The sequence below is a fragment of the Camelus dromedarius genome, chromosome 10 (assembly GCF_036321535.1).
Source record: "Camelus dromedarius isolate mCamDro1 chromosome 10, mCamDro1.pat, whole genome shotgun sequence".
Lineage (NCBI taxonomy): Eukaryota > Metazoa > Chordata > Mammalia > Artiodactyla > Camelidae > Camelus > Camelus dromedarius.
This window is the reverse complement of record NC_087445.1, coordinates 75,424,253-75,446,016: the sequence shown is the minus strand read 5'-3', so window position 1 is coordinate 75,446,016 and position 21,764 is coordinate 75,424,253. Positions and strand designations below refer to the sequence as shown.

At 52.1% G+C, this 21,764-nt stretch overlaps 1 protein-coding gene across 7 annotated transcripts in view; it reads left to right on the top strand.

Moving 5' to 3' along the window:
- The window catches only part of AK8 (adenylate kinase 8), a 117,956-nt gene extending 99,436 nt beyond the window's left edge, over positions 1-18,520 (top strand). For all 7 annotated transcript variants that reach the window (XM_031450771.2, XM_064490646.1, XM_064490649.1 and 4 more), the window contains 2 exons: positions 16,675-16,755; positions 18,167-18,520. In XM_031450771.2, the coding sequence (XP_031306631.1) occupies positions 16,675-16,755; positions 18,167-18,404 (319 nt within the window). In that variant the 3' untranslated portion in view covers positions 18,405-18,520. The remainder of the gene's footprint in view (positions 1-16,674; positions 16,756-18,166) is intronic.
- Positions 18,521-21,764: the final 3,244 nt, after the last annotated feature.

Sequence of the window (21,764 nt, the reverse complement as noted above, 5' to 3'; positions counted from 1 at the left end):
CTTCTCTCGTTAGACATAAGCAGGTTCATCTAATATGTGTATTGTCTAACTTTTCGTTTTAAGATTGTGTCGTGGCCTTAGATCCACCTTCTTTCTTTTAAAAGCTGCAGAATCTGGGGATGCCACAAGTGGCCAAGCCCCCCCGTTTGTGGACGTTTGTGTCGTGTCCTGTTTTTTGCTATTACGAGTAACTCGGCGGTGGGACGTTTTCTTCTTACTGAAGTGTGTCAGTTTGCAATGTTGTGTCAATTTCTGGCGCACAGCACCATGTTTCAGTCTTCTATGCACAGACATATTTTCCTTTTCTTATTCTTTTTCATCATAGGTTCCTACAAGACACTGAATACAGTGTCTGTGCTGTGCAGTAGGACCTTGGTTAGGCAGTGGGAAGTCTTGCCCATTTATTTTTGCACCTTGTACAACTATTTGCTTGGAAGCAACTCCTGAGCCGAGTTGGTGGACTCCCCAGGCCTCAGTTTCCCCGTTTTTGCGTTGAGGATACTAATGTTTACCTTGCAAGATGATATAAGGTCATGTCTGTAAAATATGTTGCCCAGGGTAAGCGTTTGATTCTTTGGTTTCATTTTAAACCCGAATGCATTAAACCCAGCAGATCGACCCACTGCTACTTAAGCTCCGGTCGCAAAGAGAGAGTTCAGGCCGAGTGTGGAGAGAGGGTGTGAGCACTGATCCGCGAATGCAGCTTCCGGCCGCCGGCCGGTCCCTCCTCCCAGCTCTGGGTGCGAAAGTGGGAGCAAAGGAAACTTCCTTAGGCATCCACAGGCAGGGGGTGGGGAGCTGAAGATATGAACCACAGGGTTTTAAAATCGTTTCTTTGGGGGTGGGTGTGTCAGGTGTGCACGTGTGTTTAGCTCATGTGAAGTCCAGACTTAGGAGCCAGGGAGAACAGAGCCGTCTCAGGGGACGGCCGGTCCTGTCAGACGGGCTAGGAGACCAGCAGACCCTGGAGGCAGGGCTCTGACGGTCTGGGAGGCGTCGCGGGTGAACGGGGTTTGTCCGGATGAAGGCGGCGTCTCTCAGCACCAGACCCTCCTGTTGGCCGCGTTCCCTCCTCGTCCTGCAGCCCCAGAAGCGGGCACACGCGTGCTCTCCCCTGAGCATCAGGCTCGTCTTGCCCTTCTCTGCAGTCTCCTTCCAAGCACACAGCAGCATGCTGATGACAGAGCTTCACGATGGGTCCAAGTTTGGCCCTAACTGCGAATAATGAAGCCCCGAGCGGCCACCTTGTGCGGATGGTGAACTGCCCCGGGGGACACTGGGCCCTCTGGGTGACCCGAGGGACCCCTGCCTGCACTCTGGACACGGGCACGGTGGGAACAATCTGGGAGCCACGGATTTCCCCTTCCTCCTCCTCCACAGAAAAAGGGGTCAGAGGCCCAGCGTTGCCCCTGCAAGGAAGCCAGCGTCCAGAATTGTTCGTAAAACAAAAGGCGATCAGTCTGCCGAGCCCTTTTAATCACCTAATGGCGGGGACACCCGACGCCCCAGCTCAGGTTTCCGGAGCTCCGGCCGCTGTAACTACAGCCACGTTTGGCCCGGCTTCTCCACATTACAGCCGCGACAGGGACGCACACAATTGAAGTATTTGAGAACAATGAAATATGCATGGCTATCGGTGACAGCCCCATAAAGTGCGGCAATTAGCCGCGTAATCCGAGAGAGGGAGCCGGCCCCGGCAGCCCGTGGCTCCCCATTAGTAAAATGCATTTTGTACGTCCTCATCCCATCAAATCAACTAACACTTCCTTTAATTGGTTCATGAATTATACAGCCGCCCCGCATTATAATTTAATCGCCTGTAAACATTCACAGGGCCCCACCGTAAAGCGGCTGCGCTCATTAATTCGTTAATTTCAGCAGATGGAAGGGGAGATCGGATGAACGGTGGCAGAACAGAGCGCCTTGGGCAATGGAAGAAGGAAAAAAAGGTGGGGGGCCGTTTAGGTTTTTTAAGGGCTGTCAGAAACTCAATCTGTGAGCTGTCAGCAGCCCGGACCCGTCCCCCACCCCCGCCACTCCACCGGCTGCGGGAAGTGACTGGCGGATTCATACGGAGGCTTGTCAACCGTCTTTAAACATCAAGCCAGCGGGTAAACCGAGCCCAGTGTAAATTAATTCTTGTCTTACGGGCCCCCCTTTCTCTGTCCCCATGAATTTTTCATGGCGGGCAGCATAAATATTAATTCTAATAGCTCTGCACAGTGGTTATTATTTCTGTTTTATGACAAATATTCATAAAATATTCAGGACCCTTTTTTAGAACATTTACACACTTGATTGTGAATTTTCCCAGTTTCCCGGGGACACTGTAAGCATATTGGGGTTCTCTTGATGGACTTTTCCCCCTTAATTAATACCGCTGGTTGTTAATATTTAATCAGATTTAGCTTTTTCGAGAAGGAAAACCTATTAGATCAGAGGCCCGAAGGGCACTTTTCTCCTTCAGTCTGTAAAATGGGAGAGTCTGTTTCTCTTTGACACCTGGGTAATCTGACAAAGGATGACCTCCCTGCCTTTTTATCTTGAAAACAATATCTGTCTTTCCTGCCTGTGTCTGTTTCCCTCTTACTTTTTAACCAAGAGCTCTGGCGGCAGCCCAACTCACTGTAATGAGATTCTTCGAAGATGCCATTGCAATATTTATGCAAGGATTTAACATAATTTTGGAGTAATTAAAGTGTGGGTTTAACAAACACAGTGGCGGATTCCTTAGGCAAGACAGCTGTGACTGGGGATGAAGGCTCTTTTGGAATCCATGTTATTTATCTTTAACTCTGAGAGGCAGCTGTGCATGGCGTCCCCAGGGAGACAAACTGAGCAGAGGGTGCCAGCCCCAGGGAGCCGGTGGCCCTCAGGTGATGGAGGACACAGGTGAGGGGATGGAGGACACAGGTGAGGTGGTGGCCTTGGCCCAAACGAGTCTGAGGTGTGGGGTCCGGTGAGCCTGAAGGTTGGGGATGCCTAAGTGGTGCCGACCTCACCCCACGCTGCCCTCCTACATCCTTTCAGGGTTCTTTTTCCATCCCCTGATTCTCACCAGCTGCTTCAGGAAGGTTCTAATGACTGCAGGGAACAAGTGATACTGTTTATGTGCAGGAAGCTAGCAAAAACAGTGACCTAGAGGCAGCTGGACCTGGAGCCCAGCCTGGAGACACCGCCCAGCCTCTCGGGAGCCTGTTTTCACCCTTGAGACGGGCAGGCTCACAGGACCTTCATGGATTAAGTGGGACAACACACGTGTGTAATATGCGTATTAGCACAGGCGCCTGGTGCATAGTATGTAACCGTTTGCAACAATGGTGATGATGATGGTGGTGGTGATTAAAGAGGGACAAAGGATTAAAGTTGAAGCCAAGAAGTAAAATGCTTTTAGACAGGGAGATTCGTGGAGGAAAACTCCAGCTGTGGAAAGGGTTAAAGCCGAGGCTTCTCGGCAGCACCCTATAAAAGAGTGTCTCGTGGCAAAGTCAGGAGTGGAGGTTCTGACGGCGGGAGGAGAAAGCGCGTGGCTGGGACCTGCTCTGGTGGCTCTTCACTGGGTGCATCTTCACGTGGCATTTGTCGCTGAGGGAGACTGGCTTTAGAAAGGAAACCTCGAAATTCATTCACCTCCCCTCCGTCGGCTCCCCGTTTTCTGGGACGAGTGACAAGGACATGCACTTTTTTCCCCAGCAGCCCAAGGGTCCAGATCTTGCACACCCTACTCTCTGGTCCTTGAAGCAAATTTCTGCTTGTACAGCAGTGCCGGGGGTTGGGGGTGCACGTGGTAGCAGGGCAACCGAGAGGAAGGCACATGGCGGGGCCCTCCTTGGCAGAGCAGATGCCCCATTTCCTGCCTCAGATCCTTCCAGCTGATCTGCTTAAAGTGGAAGAAGAGGGCTCTGACACCGGCTTCCTCTGTGGCAGCTCACGCTGAGCCCCGAGTTTGGGCTTGGGGTTTGGGGTTTGCGCTGAGCAGCAGATGCCACGACCTCCCCGTCCCTCCTTCCTTCCCCGTCCTCTCAGCGGTTTCATGATGGAGAGCCATGCTCTACCACACAGACGTGGGAGCCGGCTGCCTGGGTTTGGATCCGGCCCCAGAGAAACAGAACTAATGGGTGTGTATTATATAGAAAGAGTCACTATAAGGAACTGGCCTATGCGGTTATGGAGACTGGCAGGCCAAAAGATCTGCGGGGTGAGCCGGCAAACCAGAGCCCCAGGAAGAGCCAGAAGGCAGGAAGGTTCTGGCCTGAAGGAGTCTGAGGCAGGGTCCAGTGAGCCTTGCGGATGGAGGTTCATAAGCAGTGTCCATCCCACCCCCACCCTCTAGATCTGAAGGTAAGAAGAAGCCAGTGTCCCAGCTCAAAGGTGAGCAGGCAGGAGGAATTCTCTTTACTCGGGGGAGAGTCTGTTGGCGTCGCAGTATCAACGTACACATATACACCGTATGCGGAGAGAGCTGATGGCTACTCTGAAGCTTTATTAAGTTACATCGTCTTATATAGCAAAGAAGAACGACAAGGGAAATGGTTAACAGACAGCGTCTGGCTCAAGGTCATAAGACCCTTGATGTTTTGGTAAATCATGTTCGTCTTGGCACCAGCGAGCCTTACAGCTTATCAGGGCGGAACGTATGAGAAACAGCTGCTTAACAACATTCTTCTTGGACTCAGGCGGCTGTGCCAGTCTTAGGTTGCCCCCCCTCTGGGGATCTTACCCGTCATTGGCTAACCAGCCTTCTCATCTCTGCGTCTGCAGCCTTTTATAACTTGTTTACCATTCCGGCCCAAGGCCCGTTCCTTTGTTCCCACAGTCGGGGGGCTACAGAGTCAACCTTTCTAGTCTGTGCAGGCCTTCGACTGATGGGATGAGGCCCACCCACATTAGGGAGCACAGTCTGTTTCATTCACCCCTGCAATTGGACTGTTGGTCTCCTCCCAAAACACTCTCCCAGATACACCCAGAATCACGTTTGACCAAATACCTGGGTGCCCTGTGGCCCATTCAAGTTGAACACGAAAGTAACCATCATGGCCACTTTCCAGCTGGGGCACTTTGACAGGTTGCTGGCCCTCTCTGTTCCGCAGTCTTCTCAGCCGCTATAATGGACGTAGCAGTAGTCCCCTTAGAAGGTAGTGATGAGGAGTTATGACCTAAGGCAGGTCAAGTCTTAACGGCCCCATGGGTGTTCCGTATTATTATCTCCCACTAAGCAATTTGTGTGGATTATCATATTTAACCCTTAAAATAACTTAGTGAGGTACTTTTTAAAAAATTCTCAAATGGGAGACCCACAGTTGGCTGGAAGGTGAGGCTGGAATTCAAACCTGGTCTTTCTGACCTCAGAGCCCATGTCGCAGGCACTCCCCTCTCTCTGCTGCCGCGGGAGTCCCTGCCCTCGCGGGTGGCAGCCTGGGGGAGGACAGACATGCAAACCAGAAGTTACAGGTCACATCAGTGGGACTGAGGACCTTCAGGCTCCTGGTACCTTTTGGGACGTGTGTCGCAGGCTGGGCTCTCCCGGAAGCAAACCCTGAGACAAAGTCTTGGGGTAGAAAAGGCTTCACGAGGAGGTTAACAGCGGAGCCAGGAAAGGGGACTGAAGCAGGATGGGGCAGGAGGAGCCGTGGGCTCAGAGGGCAGGCCCGCCCCAGGCTCTGCCAACCTGGCGGGGACCTCCCGAGGGAGGGCTGTGTTGGGCAGAAATGGCCGTGGTGTACCCCTCCATGCTTAGTCACTGGCCAAGGGCCGCCCCTAGAAGAGTGCGACCTTGCTCAAAAGCTTAGGTTAAAATGCCCATCACCTGGTGAAGGAGTAAACAAGATGTGGTCTATCCCTCCCATGGAACACCGTTTGGCCACGAAAGGGAAGGAAGTGCTGGTACGTGCTGCAGTGTGCGAACCTGGAAAACTTTAGGCTAAGTGAGAGATGCCCGGAGTGTAGCTGGCGTGTAGGCCCACGTGGATATTCTGTGTTATTATGATGCACTTTAAATAGATTATCATGTTTAAGCTTTAAAATAACCTTGCGAGGTGCTCTCTTTTTTTTTTTTTTTTTTTCATTTTTCTAAATGGAGACTTGCAGGGCCATGCCTCGTATGATTCCATTTATATGGCGTGTCCAGACTAGGCAAATCCACAGAGGCAGAGTAGACTCGCAGTAGCCAGGGGCTGGGAGCTGGAGGATGGGGAGAGACCACTCATGGATACAGGGCTTCCTTAGGGGCTGATGAAAGTCTCCTGAACTTACATCATCTTGATGGTTACACACTCTATGAATACACCAAAATGAATTGCATTGTACAGTTTTAAGGGGGGGACTCATATCTCAGTAAATATGTTTAAAAAAAAAAAACAAGAACAGAGTTCAAGTCCCAGAAGATATTTACAGCTGGAGGCTGTACCAGTCTCCTGCGGCTGAACCACAAATTCTTCCTTGAAGGGGGACCCAGTGGAACATGCTTGTGTCAGCCACACTACGGGGCGCTGGCTGACTGTCCTCCAGCCCAGATGTTCTTCTGGGACTGAACTGGTGTCCACACCAGCGTACTTCATCGATGATCAGTGTTGCTCAATGTTCCCACTGTCAGAGGTGGTCCCTGAGGCAGCAGGACGTTGGTGGAGCTGCAGGGTGTGGCTTCTGGCTGGTGTGCAGGGAAGATGGTGGGTTTCCAGGAATACGCAGGGACTTCTCACACAGGAGACCAGCTGGGTAGTGAGCCAGGCCCCCCTCAAACACACACACGGAGCTGAAGGGCCAGCGAGAGAAAAGGGAGTGATGAGTGTGGGTGCCCAGTGGCCCCTAAGAGCCATTGTGACTCCACTGAGGTGAGTGCCCTGTACTGATGGCCGGCTTGCCCAGTGTGCGTGGGCACAGAGATTCCGGGAGAGGGCAATGTTGGGGCAAGTTTGGACACTAGGCCTGCTGGACCCGGGAAAGGCCAGAATTTTTAGAGTCCTCCTGTGTCCACACACATCCAGGCTGAGAGCCACTGGTCTGGATGGCACCACCGGCTGCACAGACCGGCTGTCTTGGAGTGGAGCTCTGGCCAGCGTTCCACGTGTCTACTGTCATTTCTGTCCTAAACCATTTGCCTTTCTCTTTGGGAGAAGTTTGCAGAACTTTCTGGCTTCCAGCGATCTGCATTTCACGATCGTCTCGGGAGTGGTCGTGTGCAGAGGAATTATTCTCAGAAATTTTTAGATGACTTAAAAACAGAGACCGATTATGCTGGAATTTGATCCTGGGGTCATTCTTACACCAGCCTGCTGCATTCTGTGTAGCGAGTGGTGAGCTGCCAGGCGTGCTCGCTAATTTACCCGTTAATGACGGTCGGAGAGAGTGTTCCTCCTGCCCCTGGAGAGATTTTAGACACTGGCAGGATAGATTTGCCGCTATCAATTATGCACAGTTTTCAACTAGAAATGGCCAGCGGGAGCCTCGTTTTTTCAGGAGTGGGGAGCGGCAGTGACGGAACATTGCAGCTGCTACCTGAGGGCAGGAGACATGATGCCCCAGGTTTTAAAATGAGGTTGAGATGTTTGGCCTTTCATTTTCAAATGGGACTCTTGTCAGAGTGAAAAAATATACATAATAAAAAATTTAAAGCTCTTCCCGGGAAGGGAAGCTCCTTTCCCGTCTCCAGGGAGGCCTCAGGTCCGAACTGTCTGCAGCACCGCCCTCCCCCGCGGGCAGCTTTTCCCCCAGCTGCGATGGGGGTCCACCTGCACCTGCGGCCCGGGTCGCCGGGAGGGCCGGCACGACCCCGCAGGGCGGGGGGGCCCTTCTCTGTGGGGTGGAACGAGCCCCCAGCGGCACCGGCTGGCTCCCTCGCCTGCTCACCCACTCCTGTGCCACCCGTGTGCTTAGCCCTCACCACGTCCCTGCACGAAGGGCGCGGCGCAGACCAGGCAGCCCAGCCCGTCCTCAGCCGGCTCACCCCGGTGCGCTCCGAGGGGTGACTCTTCTGCAGCCGACCCAGTTCTTACTCTGTATTTTTTGATCATCGAGGCACAGTTCACTTGCTCCGCCCAAGTCCCCTTTCTTCCTGCTACTTTTAGCTCCGTTTATCTTTTTTTTTTTTTAAGTATAGTTGATTTACAATGTTGTGTTAGTTCCTGGCGTACAGCATAGTGATTCAATTATATATATGTTCCTTTTTATATTCTTTTCCAGTATAGACTTTTACAAGGTATTGAATATAGTTCCCTGTGCTCTACAGTAGGACCTCGTTGTCTGTCTATTTAATATATAGTAGTTTGTATCTGCAAATCCCCAACTCCCACTCTATCCCTCCCCACCCTGGTAACCGCACCACCTGAAGGTGCCCAATCTCGTCTGATCCGTTCATCTTTCAATCCGATTAGCTTTCTCTAACAGCTTGCCCATCCCTCCCTGCTGTCCCCAGTGCCGTCACCTCTAGACAGGGTTGCTGCCTCCCCCTGCCCTTGGACTCTTGTCCCGATGAGTCTGTAGCAGTGGTCACTCCTGCTTTGTGCTGTGCGATCACCCCACTGTTTGGCGACTGCCTCGATGTTGCCTCACCACTCGATGTTCCAGGGGCACACATTTTAGTTAAAGACGAGAAGGCCATTCTACTGTACAAGGTCACTTTGCCTTTTCCTTGGTGGCTCTCCTTTCTCTCTGGTTCCCTGCTTCAGTGGCGGTCATTGCAAAGTTCCCCTTGAGAGAAGACCCCTTGATTATACCGAAATCTGAGAGCCACTCTGCCTGAGCTCCAGCCCTGGCAAGGGGCTCCCAGTGGCAGAGGCTGAGAGTTGGTTTAAAGCACAGACAGCGCCGCTGCTCCAGGGGGCCCAGCGCATCCTCCAGGCTTCAAGGGAACTGGGGCAGGAGGAGGTGTTTGAGCCTTTCTGGGGAGTCTGTCCACCTAGACCAGACTTTACCAGTTTGAATATCAAATTTGGAAACACAAGGTAGGAAGGGATCTGTTTGTGCCTCCTCCTGAATGTCATTAGTGTGCATGTAATTTACATATTCTGGATACAAACCCTTTATCCAATATAGGTTTCACAAATATTTCTCCCAGTCTGTGGCATGTCTTTCACTTTCTTAATGTCTTTTGAAGCACATGAGTTTTTAATTGTTAGATTTTTAATGAAACCTAATTCATCAATTTAAAAATCTATGGATCATGATTTTGTTGTCATATGTAGGAAATCTTTAACCCCAGGTCACAAAGATCTTCTTCTAGAAGTTTAATAGTTTTAGGTATATATTTCTGTCTGTGACCCATTTTATTTAAGTTTTGTGGATGGTGTGAGGTACCAATCAAGATTCTGATTATGATTATTTGCACACGGATGTCTGATTGTTCCAGCACCGCTGGGTGAAAAAACCATCTTTCTCCGTTGAACTGTATTGGTACCTTTGCTGGAAAGTAATTGGTCATATTTGTATGAGTCTGTTTCTGGACTCTGTTCTGTCCCTTTAATCTGTGTATCTAGCCTTCCGTTAACACTCATACTGTCTTGACTACTGTAGCTTGTCAGTAAGCCTTGAAATCAGTTTGTTCTTCTTTTTCAACATTTTTTGGTGATTCTAATTCTTTTCCAGAAATATCCTCCATATAAATTTGAGAATTAACTTGTGTGAAATCTTCAAAACACCTTCTTGGAGTTTTGGTTAGAATTGTATTGAATCTGTAGACCTATTAGAATTGACATTTTAACAATATTGAATATCTGAATCCATGAACATGGTATAGCTCCTCATATTTATTTAAGTCTTTGATTTCTTTTTAAGAAATTTTTTATTGAGGTATAGTCAGTTTACAATGTTGTGTCAATTTCTGGTGTACAACATAATGTTTCAGTCATATGTATACATATATATTCTTTTCATATTCTTTTTCATTATAGGTTACTACAAAATATTGAATATAGTTGCCTGTGCTATACAATATAAACTTGTTTATCTGTTTTACATGTCTTTGATTTCTTTCATCAGTGTTTGATAGTTTTCATTATACAGATCTTTTTACATATTTTGCTAGCTTTATACCTAAGTATTCCATTTTTATATTATTGTAAATGGTACTTTAAAATTTTAATTTTTAATTGTTTATTGCTAGTATCTTGAAAAGTTGGTTTATTTTTTGTTTATTGATTTTGCATCCTGTGAATTCACTAAACCTACTTGTTAGTTATAGTAGCCTTTTTGAAGATTCTTTGGGGCTTCTAATTAGATGATCGTGTCATCTGCACATGACACAATTTTATTTCTTCCTTTTCAGTTTGTATGCACGTCTTAGTGCACTAGCCAGGACTCCCGGTAAGAGGTTGAATAGGAGTGGTAAAAATGGACACCCTTGCCTTGTTCCCGGTCTTAAGAGGAAACATTTAGTCTTTGACCATTAAATATGATGCTAGCTTTAGTTTTTTGCCAAACACCTCTTATTAGATTGAGGAAATACCTTCCCTTTCTAGTTTGCTTGGAATACTTATCAGGAACTGATGTAAAATTTTGTGAAGTGCTTTTCCTGCATCTCTTGCCATGACTATATAGTTTTCTTCTTTCATCTGATAATATAGTTAGATTGATTACTTTTCAAATTTTGAAACGGATTTTCATTACCAGGCTAAACCCTAATTAATTATAATGTATTATTCTCTTTATGTATTGCTGCATTCAATTTGCTAATATTTTATTGATTATTTTTGCATCTCTACTCATGAGGAATATTGGCCTATAGTTTTCCTGTGGTGTCTTTGTCTAGTTTCTGGTATCAGGGAAAGGCTGCCTGATAAAATAAGTTCTAGCCTCTCCTTTTCTGTTTTCTGAGTTTGTATAACATTGACTTTGTAGTCAGTGTAGAATTAATATTATTGTATGGCTCATATTTTTTGGTCCATCCATTTTTTTTGTATATGTGTGTATATTCATTAAATCTCATTAAACTGTAAGTTTATTTGAGGCCAGAAATCCACCCCTTCCCGTACTTTATCATAATGTTTATTAACCACATCATAGTGCTTATTTTTTATTGTAACATATACATAAAATTTACTATTTTAACTATTTTAAGTGGACAGTTTGTTCGTATTAAGTACATGATCCTTGTTGTGCAGTCACCCCCACCATCCGTCTCCAGACTTTACTGTCGTCTCAAACTGAAACTCTGCCCCGGTAAACAACAACTCCAAACTTCCCCTCCCTGCAGCCCCTGCTGCCACCATTCTACTTTCTGTCTCTGTGAATTTGACTAGTCTAGATATCTCATATAAGTGGCATCCTACAATATTTGTCCTTCGGTCTGACTTACTTCACTTCATGCAACATGTTCAAGGTTCATCCAGGTTGTAGCAGGTGTCAGGATTCCATTCCGTTTTAAGGCTGGCTAATATTACAGAGTGGGTATATGTCACATTTTGTTTATCCACTCATCCACTGATGGGCATTTGGGTTATTTCTGCCTTTTGGCTATTGTGAATAATGCTGCAGTGAACTCAGGTGTGCCAATCTCTGTTCCAATCTCTGCTTTCCCTTACTTTGAGTATATATCAGATGTGGAGTAGCTGGATCACATGGTAATTCTATGTTTGATTTTTCCAGGAACCGACATACCATTTTTCACGGTGGTTGCACTATTTTACATTCCCACCAGCAATGCACAAGGGTTCCACTTTCTCCACATCCTCACCAACACTTGCTATTTGCTGGGTTTTTGATAACAGCCATCCTGATGGGTGTGAAGTGATGTCTCATCGTTGTTACATCATGATGTTCTACATGGAGTTTTGCATGTAGTAGAGGCTTATGGGTTGAGATCGGGGGCTACAAGAGCAGCCTCTGGGCAGAACGGGACACCATATTTACTTAAAGTCAGTGATCCTATGTCTTATCTCTCAGTTTATCAAATCTATCCATGGGTCCAGAGAAGATTCTGTCCCCCAGTTTTCAGTGAATTTAGCTTTCGGGCAGGGGGTAAGCTTCAAGGCCTTTGAGGAAGAAAGCTTCCTTTGTTTCCCAAACAGAGCCCCAGGCAGTATGATCAGAGGGGTCATGATGAGGGTGGGTCAGGAGGTCCCAGCTGTCATTGGGTGTCTGACATCAGCGTCCTGAGTGACAGAGTGTGAGCCCTCCCCTCTCAGTTTCCCCATCTTGTACACTGAGCAGACTGGGTCAGAGCAGTGGTTCTCAGTGTTGGCTACATACTGTTATCACTTAGCGAGCTTTTAAAAATCTCCATTCTCACAGCTCACCTTGGGCCAAGTAACACAGAATCTCTAGGGCTAGGCCCCAGGCCTCAGTGTTCTCCAAGCTCCCCTGATGGTTCCAGGGCTCGGCCCCCGTGAGACCGGGGATTAGAGCCCTGCTTCCCACAGCTGCCTGAGTGTGACTCACCTGAGCTTCTGGTTTTCAAACACAGGTCTTCCAGCCCCTCCCCTGGAGATTTTGGTTTGGTAGTTCTGGGAGTGGTGCCCGGAATCTGTTTTTTTGTTTGTTTGTTTTGTTTTTGCTGTTTGTTTTTATTGAAGTATAGTTGCTTTATGATATTGTGTTAATTTCAGGTCAGAACATGTATTTTAGACAAGCCCTCCAAGGGATTCTCAACATCAGACAAATCTGGGAAATACAGGATGAGAGCAGCACTTCTCCAACCTCACTGTGCATACAGGTCACTGTAGGTCTTGCTAAAATATAGACTCCGCTTCAGTGGGCGGGCGGTGGGGCGTGAGTTCCCAGCTGGTGCTGGTGCCACTGGTCCAGGGACCACACTTGGAGCAGCGAGGGATTTAGACCAGCCTGAAATTCTGCAAATCCCAAAGCAGGTGTAGCTCCCGCCCCTGGTGAACCCAGGCACCCCCTGTACTCACACACACCCGAGTGTCTCTGCCTGGCACGCCCTGCTTTGAGCAGTCTCTGCTCTCTTTGCTTCCCCATTCTCCCTTTTCTGGCTGTGTTATTGTAAATGACTAGCAGAAGACAAAAAACTGGCAGGTGGGGGCACGCATGGGGTGGCATATCTCCGCAGAGCTGCCTGGGCTCCCCACTCCACCTGCCAGCTGGCTCTGGCATCGGGGCGCCACGAGCCTGGCTAATCAGAAGCTTCCAGCATGGAAGCACAGCTCCTCCCCAGCGCGGCTTCTCCCAGCGACGTGTTTCAAGTCCCAATTTGGTGTCCTCATGCTTCTGATCTTGCCAGCCTTTCACAAGCCATTCCGTTGAATGACGACAAGCAGTCCTGATATGCTGGGTTAAAAAATCTTTCAATTGGGGGCTTGTTTGTTTATGAAGCAGCATCAATTATCAGGGATTTCCAAACTGGCTTCCTTTCTACTGGCGTCGGCATCCGGAGCGGCACCATCAGCCGCCGGGCGCGGTGACAGCCGTGTTTTTGGTGTTGCTGTTGAGCCTCTCAAGTTCCGGGGGTGCGAGGCAGAGGGGTGCGGGGGGAGGCATGTTTGGAGTGTAGGGGATGAAAGCACATCGAAACAGCTGTGCTCCCCGTGTTCAGACGCTGCCGATCTCATGTGTTTTATTTGGTGGCTGTTATTTTGCGGCACGTGGTGAATGGAAATCATTGTCGAGGAGGCGTGCGGGGAAGAAGTGGATTTTCATGGCTCCTGCCCGCCAGGCTGCACTCACTTCGTGGAGGGGTGGCTGCAGCTTTCATCAGGTACCCACGAGGGGCTTCTTGGCAACTGGGCAGAAGTGGACCTCAGCAAATAGCGTGGGCAGAACAAGAGAAGGAGAAGAAAGGCAGTGGGAGATGCTGGCCTTGAAGGAGAGCATTTGACTCACTTTTATTTTTTTAAGTTCACACATTTTCTGGAAGCAAGCGGCATTGGAGAGGCTAGGTGTATTACATGGCCTTTGGATTGTGATTGCAGGAAACCCAGGTCAGTCTGGCTTAAGCAAAAGAGATTTATGTATCCATGTCGGGAAAGCACTGAGGGGGGTTTGGCTTCAGGCACAGCTTGATCTGGGGCCCCAAACAGCCATTGCTCTCTGCTCTTGGGGTGGGCTTTATTCTTGGGTAGGCTCTCTCTGGGGCGTAGGCACCAGGCAACCCCAGGCTCCCAATTGCTTAGCAGCCCCAGACAAAATGAAGCTCCTTCCTCTCTGGCAAGCCGCGGGGCAGCCTCTCATTGGCCTGGCTTGGATCAGTCTGCATCCTGACCCACTTCCTGGGGCCAGGAGGAGCCAGTACTCAGACTGGCCTCACCTGGGCGTCCCTCATGCTCAGCCCCACAGTCCTGGGATGGGCTAACTCCAAACAAGTCACAGGCATGAGAGGGGATCAGGGTGGCTCCCCAGAGGGGTTCGGGAAAATCACTGGGAAGCTGAGTGTGAGGACAGCGTGAGACACCTGGGGCAGCCCAGCTTCCCGCAATCTGTCATCTCCTCAGTCTGCCGTGGCCGCATCCTCTGTAATACACGAGGTTTTGACTCAGACCAGTGACTCATAATCATTTTTAAGAACTAGCACCCCTTTGAGAATCTGTTGAGAAACGTGGACCTATCCCCTCCCAGAAGACACATGGAGCCCTCAGTTTGTATCTAATTGCCAGAGGTCACAGGACCTGCAAAGGTGCCTGGGTCAGAATCCCTGGTCCAGGTGTTATCCGAGGCAGCGGATTCCAGTCCCTGGGAGGGATACTGGGCTCCCTCCAAACCTGCTGAACCAGCATTTCTGGGCCAGGGTGTTGGCATCCTGCACAGTCACAGATTCCCAAGAGGATGCTGCTGCAACTGGTCCCTGGGAATTAGGGGAACGTGTCTTAGATCCCTTCCAACCCTTGAATTAAGCATCATTCTCAACGCTACCAGTTGGTTGAATTTTTTGGCTGGGATGGAGCAGTCAGGCAATAGGCAGAGAGAGTGTAAACAGAACACTAGAACCGTGTGTCGTTTATTCACTTATTCCTTCACATGAGTTTCCTGAGCACGTACCCAGTGTCAGGACCCTGGCTGGGGGGCGGGCATTGCTCTGACCCCAGGGGTGGCACCGGCGCCCAAGAGGCTGGTCCAGGGCCCGTAGGGACCAGTGCCCCACTGGACTCACCAAAGCTCAGCCCCTTGGCAGCCCCTTCAACACATCTGGTGAATTCCTGGGATGACGGTGAGGGGCTTCTGTCCTTCACGCACTTGGAAGAGGCAGAGTATTCATCCCAAAAGCCTCGCAGCCAAGAGTGGCAGTGGGAGATCTCATTTCTGTGCATTTTCGCTACACTTAGAGGTGCCTCTCATCTGAGCTGACTTACTTGGGAGTGAAATGAATGAGGCTTTGGGTGCGCAGCGAGTGTTGTCACTGACGTTGCCCCCTCGGGAGCATCATGGGACCTTGACACCATGATGACAGCTCTCTTCAATGTCCTGTCTCAGTCCTATCCGCTGGGCTGGTAAACGTGGGCTTACTTCAGTGCTGGGCACACAGCAGGCATTCAACAAATGTAGGTATGAATTAAGGGACAGATGAGTAAACAGTAAGTGAGCTGTGGAATATTCCAGAACTTATTGTTTTAAAAGCAAACTGAGATGGTCTGCCGCCAGAAGGCAGGGCCTGGATTAGATCTGTGGGCAGGAGCCAGAGCCCGCGGGCCTCTGCGCCGCGACCCGCCGCCCCCAATCAGAGCAGCAGCACCTCCCACCTGTCCCATTTCCTGCCCTGCTACGCTGGGGCTGGGCGATTCTTTGTGGTGGGAACTGTCACCCTGGCTTCTACCCACTAGATGTGAGTAGCACCCCGTCCCCAACTGTGACAACCGAAAATGTCCCCTTACGTTGCCAAATGTCTTCTCAGGGCAAATTAGTCCCTATTGAGAACCTCCATCCTCCTTTTATTAAAAAAAATTTTTATATAAAAAAAGGATTCCATTGCCAGAGAGGGATCAAACCATCTGAACTAGGGGTTCAGGAGATGTAGTCCCAGGCATGCCCAGCTGGAGAGTCCTGAGTTATCAGAAGTGAGCGCTGTATCTTTTCTTCTGGGCTCTGATTTGGCCTGTTGACTTTTGAGGGTCCTGTTCCCTTGGATCCAGAGCCCTTTGTGGCGGAGAGAGTGATGAAGCAGAGAACACGCAGCCCTGCCCTCTCAGGGGGGGTGTGGGCAGTCAGAGCCCGGACCCTCAGGAAGGGGTCCAGGAGGCCAAGAAGAATAGAGCGCTCGCTGCCATGTTTGAGCGCCCAGGATGCACAAAGCCTGCTTTAAGCTCGTCACACACTTCATCTCCTTGAATCTTCAACACCATGAAGTATTATAGCCCCATTCTGCAGGTGAGGAAACTGAGTCTGAGGGAGGTTGTGTTGGTGGCCCGAGGTCACACAGCAGGTCCACGGTGGAGGTGAGATTCTAACCCAAGTGTTTGTGACTCCAGAGAATATGCTGTTCTCCCACCGGGATGGGGCATGTGCCCCCCAGAGCTCCCCTGACTAGTGCCCCCTCCACGGAAGCCCACCCCCCCCCCCCGGGAGTGATGGGGGCTGGGAGCTGTCCCGGAATCGGGGGTGGAGAGCTGCGGCGACAGGGTGCCCCCTCCCGCATCTTTCCCTCCCAGAATCTGGTACCCGAGCCCTGAGCGACGGCCCCGAGGCCCCACCCACTTTCGGGCGCCGACGCCGCCCCGGGTCTCGCGCAGGGCAGCCTGCGGCTCCCCCCGGCCTGCGGCTCCCCCCGGCCGACGCCGCGCCCGCTCTTCCCCGCAGGGTGTTCTTCCTGAACGTGCCGTTCGATTCCATCGCGGAGCGGCTGACCCTGAGAAGAACCGACCCCGTCACGGGAGAAAGGTTTGTGCCGGGCTCCCCGTGGGCCGGCCTGAGGGCTGCAGGCGCCACGGCCCCCGGGAGCCCCTCTCCGTCCTGCCGCCCGGTGCCGGGGCAGGCAGCTCCAGGGAGGACGCGGGTGACGACTGACGGAAGATTCTAGAAAGGGGGTTCGCCTGGCTCGCTCCTCTGCACTCTCTGTCCTCCGTCTTTTCCTGGAAAAGCAGCGAGGACTTCAGCGCCCGGGGCTCGGCCGCCCGGTGCCGGGCTCTCTCCGCCGCCGCGTGTGTGACATGGCCCCCTGGGCCTTCGCTGTCGCTGCCCCGCGTCCCAGAGGGGGTCGCTGAGCGGACACGCACCCCCGGACCCCCCACCCCCACAGTTACAGGGAGTAAATTCAGGTTTTGTTCTGCAGTCTGACCGAGTACACTCACCGTGTTGGTGGTGAAACACAATTTAAAGCCCCTGCCGAGGCGGGAGGCAGAGCGCGTACTCGGCACGCAGGAGGTCCTGGCTTCGGTCCCCAGTACCTCCATTAAAAATAATAATAATTAATAAGCCTAATTACCCCTCTCCCCACCATCAAAAACAAAACACAAATAAAAATTTTAAAAATGTGCAAAATCAATTAAGAGAACTCAAAAGATAAATCTTAAAAAATAAAAATTAAAAAAAACAAAAGTCCCTGCCGATCCCCAGTACCTCCATTCAAAAATAAATAAATAAATAAATAAACCCAATTCCCCCACAAAGAAAATTAAAAATAAACAAAATAAAACAAAGTCCCTGCTATTGCAAAGAGGTAGAAGCTTCCCTCTTTCCCCGTGACCAGCGTCCTGTTTCTTGGTCACCAGGCCACGTGTCTCAGCAGGACTCCGTGCAGGGAGGGGGCAGGACGGGGGTACCCGGATTTCCCTAAACTATAGGCTGACCCCTCGCCCCGCTGCTGGGGGATGCGCTGACCCACGTCAAGTGCAATGGCCTTCACATGCCTGCCCAGGGCCTCTCCCACAGTGACCGCCGCCCTCCTGTCATCTCGCTGCTCACAATCCGTGTTATAACACCCCATCCCCCGTTTGACTGTAAACTCCACAAACCAGAGGCAGCGTCTGTCTTGCCTGCCACTGCCCTGTCAACAGACCTGGCAGGTGCTTCATAACTATTGTTTGGAAGGAGGAAGGAAGGGAATGAAAGAAAGGCATTTGGCACTTAGTATATTATTACCTTCTGCCTCCCTCTCCCCTGGGCGGGGACACACCTCTGGTCTCCCTGAGGCTCCCGGGGTCAGCCGAGGGCGTGCACGCAGCTGGTGCTTCGTAAATGTATGATGGTGGTGGGAATGGGCACCAACTTGCTCGACGGTAGGACAGAGGGCCCGTTTCTCCCCTGCCCTTGGGGCTGGGTCCTGGGTCACCGGCTTCCTCTCCTCTTGTAGGTACCACCTCATGTACAAGCCACCTCCAACCATGGAGATCCAGGCCCGCCTCCTGCAGAACCCAAAGGATGCTGAAGAGCGGATCAAGCTCAGGATGGACCTGTTCTACAGGAGCGCTGCGGACCTGGAGCAGTTCTACCGGCAGGCCATCACCCTCAACGGGGACCAGGACCCCTACACGGTCTTCGAATACATAGAGAGTGGGATCATTAATCCCTTACCCAAGAAAGTCCCCTGATGGGTCCAGAGCCAGGAGCACCCCCCAGGGAAACAAAGTTAACCCTCACCCCCACCTTCTGGAACCTCAGCCAAGCCAATAAAGAGTGTATAGGCTCATGTGTTCTGAGAGATGAAGTAGCTGGAAGGTGGCCTTGTTTGGGGGCCTGGGGACACAGGACAGGCGAAGCCCAGGGAGGCAGTGAAGTGGAGCCCGGAGGGGCCGGGTCAGACCTCCGATGAGTCACCGAACCCTCAGAACCTCTGTCTTCACAACCAAAGTGTGGTAATGATGGTACCTGCCTCACCAGGTTGCTTTGGGGTTAAATGAAATGATGCAGGCAAAGCTCTCGGCACAGAGCCTGCCGCATGTTACGCTCTCAGGAAGCAGTTTTCCCAAAGCCACAATCTCTAGAGCAGCCTGTCTGGCAGAACTCTCTGGAATGATGGGCATGCTTTCTGACTGTCCAACATGGCAGGCACTAGCTGGAGGTGGCTGCTGAGCATGGGCGACGTGGCTACTGCAAATGAGAAGAAAAAGGCATGTACTGTATTTTCACTGTTTTAAATGTCAATAGCCACACGTGGCTAGTGCAGCCATGCGAGACAGCATAGTTCTAGACACGCTTAGCTGTTTCTTAAGACTTGCTGGAATCCCTTAGAAGGCCTGCCTTCAGCTCCCACTGAAACAGCCCCTCTGGGTCCTGCCGAGCCCACAGTGCCCAAGAGTGGACACTGGAGGGTGTCCACCGTCGATACCACCACTTCGACGGTGATATCGAAGGCTGCCAGCTCTGATCCTCTCCCAAGAGCCCCTCTCCCCATTTTTTTTCTTACCTTGTTAGGAAGGTACTTGGGTGATTCCCTCCATGGACAGAGAGGACATTGGATCCGCAGACGGTAAGTGACTGGCCTGAGGTCACCCAGATGCATGGCTAGGCCTGAACCCAGTCTCTGGTGTTCTCTGCCTGTGGGGGCCTCAGTGGGCCAGACCGGCCTGGGCCTGAGACTCAAGTTCTAGCCTCTGGGCTCTGGGCAGCTCTGGGACTTCGGGCCTAATGACTAAAGCCCCTTCCAGCCTCGGGCACCCAGAGTCGCTCCAGCAAAGATCTGACCCTGGCACCAGCCATAGTAGCCAGTGACCGTGCCAGCCGGCAGCTGGGGTGCACGGAGCCAGGCCTCTGGGCCTGCCCTCCTGTCTCTACCCCGGTCGTTGCAAACTGAGCCCTGAGCCTGTCCAGCCAGACTTTCCAGAGGCTGGGTCCTCTCCAGAGGCAGCATCCTGGCCTCTGCACCTTCCCCTGCCTAGCGGCTCAGCCCCTGACTCTCTCTCCTCGTGCTGCACGGGCACTGGGTACCACTGCCCAGAATTCCATCAGGGCCTCCCCTGCCTAGGCCCCACTTCTTTCCAAAGCCCCGGAAAAGGGTGTCTACCGGGAAAGTCCCCTGACAACAGGCTCCTGCCCATGAAGCCTCCCCAGACGCTCGGAGGCCCCGGAGAGGCCCCAGGTGCTGCCCACGCGGCCAGGTCGTACATGCTGCATGCTGTGATGGAGCTGCACACTGGTACCCAGCATCCCCAGATTGGAGGAGACAGAAAACCAGGAAAGTGGCCAGCACCAGCCTGGCCTGGGATCACTTCCTTTTCTGTCTGCCCCCTTCCCCCTCACTTGTCATTGTGGGTACCAGAGGATAGAGTCTCACTTTTCTCTCAATGAAACGCCATTTGGATATAGATCCTTAGCCAAGGACATCATAAAACACTCATTTATTTAGTTAACAGAGTGATGCTTGTTTTGTGGATGACTTCCTCTCTGGGGCTGCCCAAACAGTTAGCCCTCCTCTTCCGCTAGCTGCCCCGCCCCGCCCCGCCCCACAGAGCAGCTGAACCCACTCTGTGAGGCAGGTGCTGTCTCCATGCAAAGCCTGGGCCGTGGAACTGAGCAGCCTGTGTCCCCATGCTGCTGTGTGACCTTGGGCAAGTTACTTCACCTCTCTGGATCCTTGTAAAATGAGAACGAGTAGTCACTGCTTCCTAGGCAGTGCCAAGCATGCATTGTGGGATAAGGGATTATTACATCTACCAAGGCTGAAAGTACGGCACGTCGCACACGCTCCATAAATGGAGTCCTAATCAGTCTCATTGTCACAGCTCCCCTTGAGGTCAGTGCTGTTTTGATCCCTAGATGAGGAAATTGGGGCTCAGAGGAGTTAAATAACTTGTGGAAGGCTGCACGTGGTAAGTGGCGGCAGGGGTTCAGGACCCAAGTCACGCCCGCTGGTCCCAGAACTCGACGTGATGTTGGGCGCAGGCACCTGCTTTTCCTGCCGTCGCTGTCGGAGCTCCAGGGGCATCCCGGCTTGCAGGGCCCCTGCCTCCCCCCGCCCCCGCCCCCGCCCCCGGGAGCTCCACGCAGACAAATGTCGCCAGCGCTCGTCCTGCCGCTTCCCGAAGCCCCGGGCATCCTGGATTCCCACGAAGGGCCTCGGTGGGGCTGCGGCGCCGCGGTCGACCCGGGGACGGCGCAGGCTTGATTGAGATGCGCTCGGCGCGCGGTCCCGGGCGCGCCCCTCGGGTGTGCGGCGGCCCGGGGCGCGCCGTCGGGGTTGGCCCAACACGCTCCTGCTCGTGTAGCTCGCTGCCCCCCGCCCCCGGAAGCGCCGAGCAAATGGCCCGCATCTCACGCCTGCGACGCGCAGCCCCTCCCGCCGCTCTGCTTAGCAGAAGGGGCTCGGAGCCTCGGGGACGAGTTCGGCTCTTCTGATTGGAGCCCTCAGCTCCAGCCTTGTCGCCGAAGTGGGAGGCCCGGCTGGAGTGTATTGGCATCCGGTTCCCGCCGCAGGGACGCTGTCTGGGGGCTTCCTGGCCCCGGAGAGGCACAGTCCCGTGGCTGGAGGGCAAATGCCCTGTTAATTTCCAGATCAGCAGCGGCGCTTGAAGTTAACCGCTGAGATCTGACTAACGGAACAGTCGCTTCCGACTTTGTCGTCACGAAATTAGCTCCCTCGATCACTTCCAGCCTCTTTCAGCACGTTGTCACCACGAACTCGCCCCTCCGACTTCTCCCATCCCTTCACCGCGGCTCACGCCTGTGTTGGTACGGTCCCTGCCCACTCCGCTGGCAGCAGGAACTCCAGGCGGCCCAGAGGCTCCTTTGGGGCGTCTGCCCGCCCCCACCCGCAGCCTCCGCAGGTGCTCCGGCTGTGGGACCCGCGTCTGGCTGCCGCTGATGAGACCAGCGTTACACCTGTGCTTACTCTGAGCTGGCCAATCGGCTTCTCTCTCCCAGGAATTCGGAAAGAGAACTAAGGGCAGCTGGTCCCTCTTCGCTCGCGGCCCGCAGGAAGGCGAGGACGGGGGGTCAGGCTGGCCCGTGCGCAG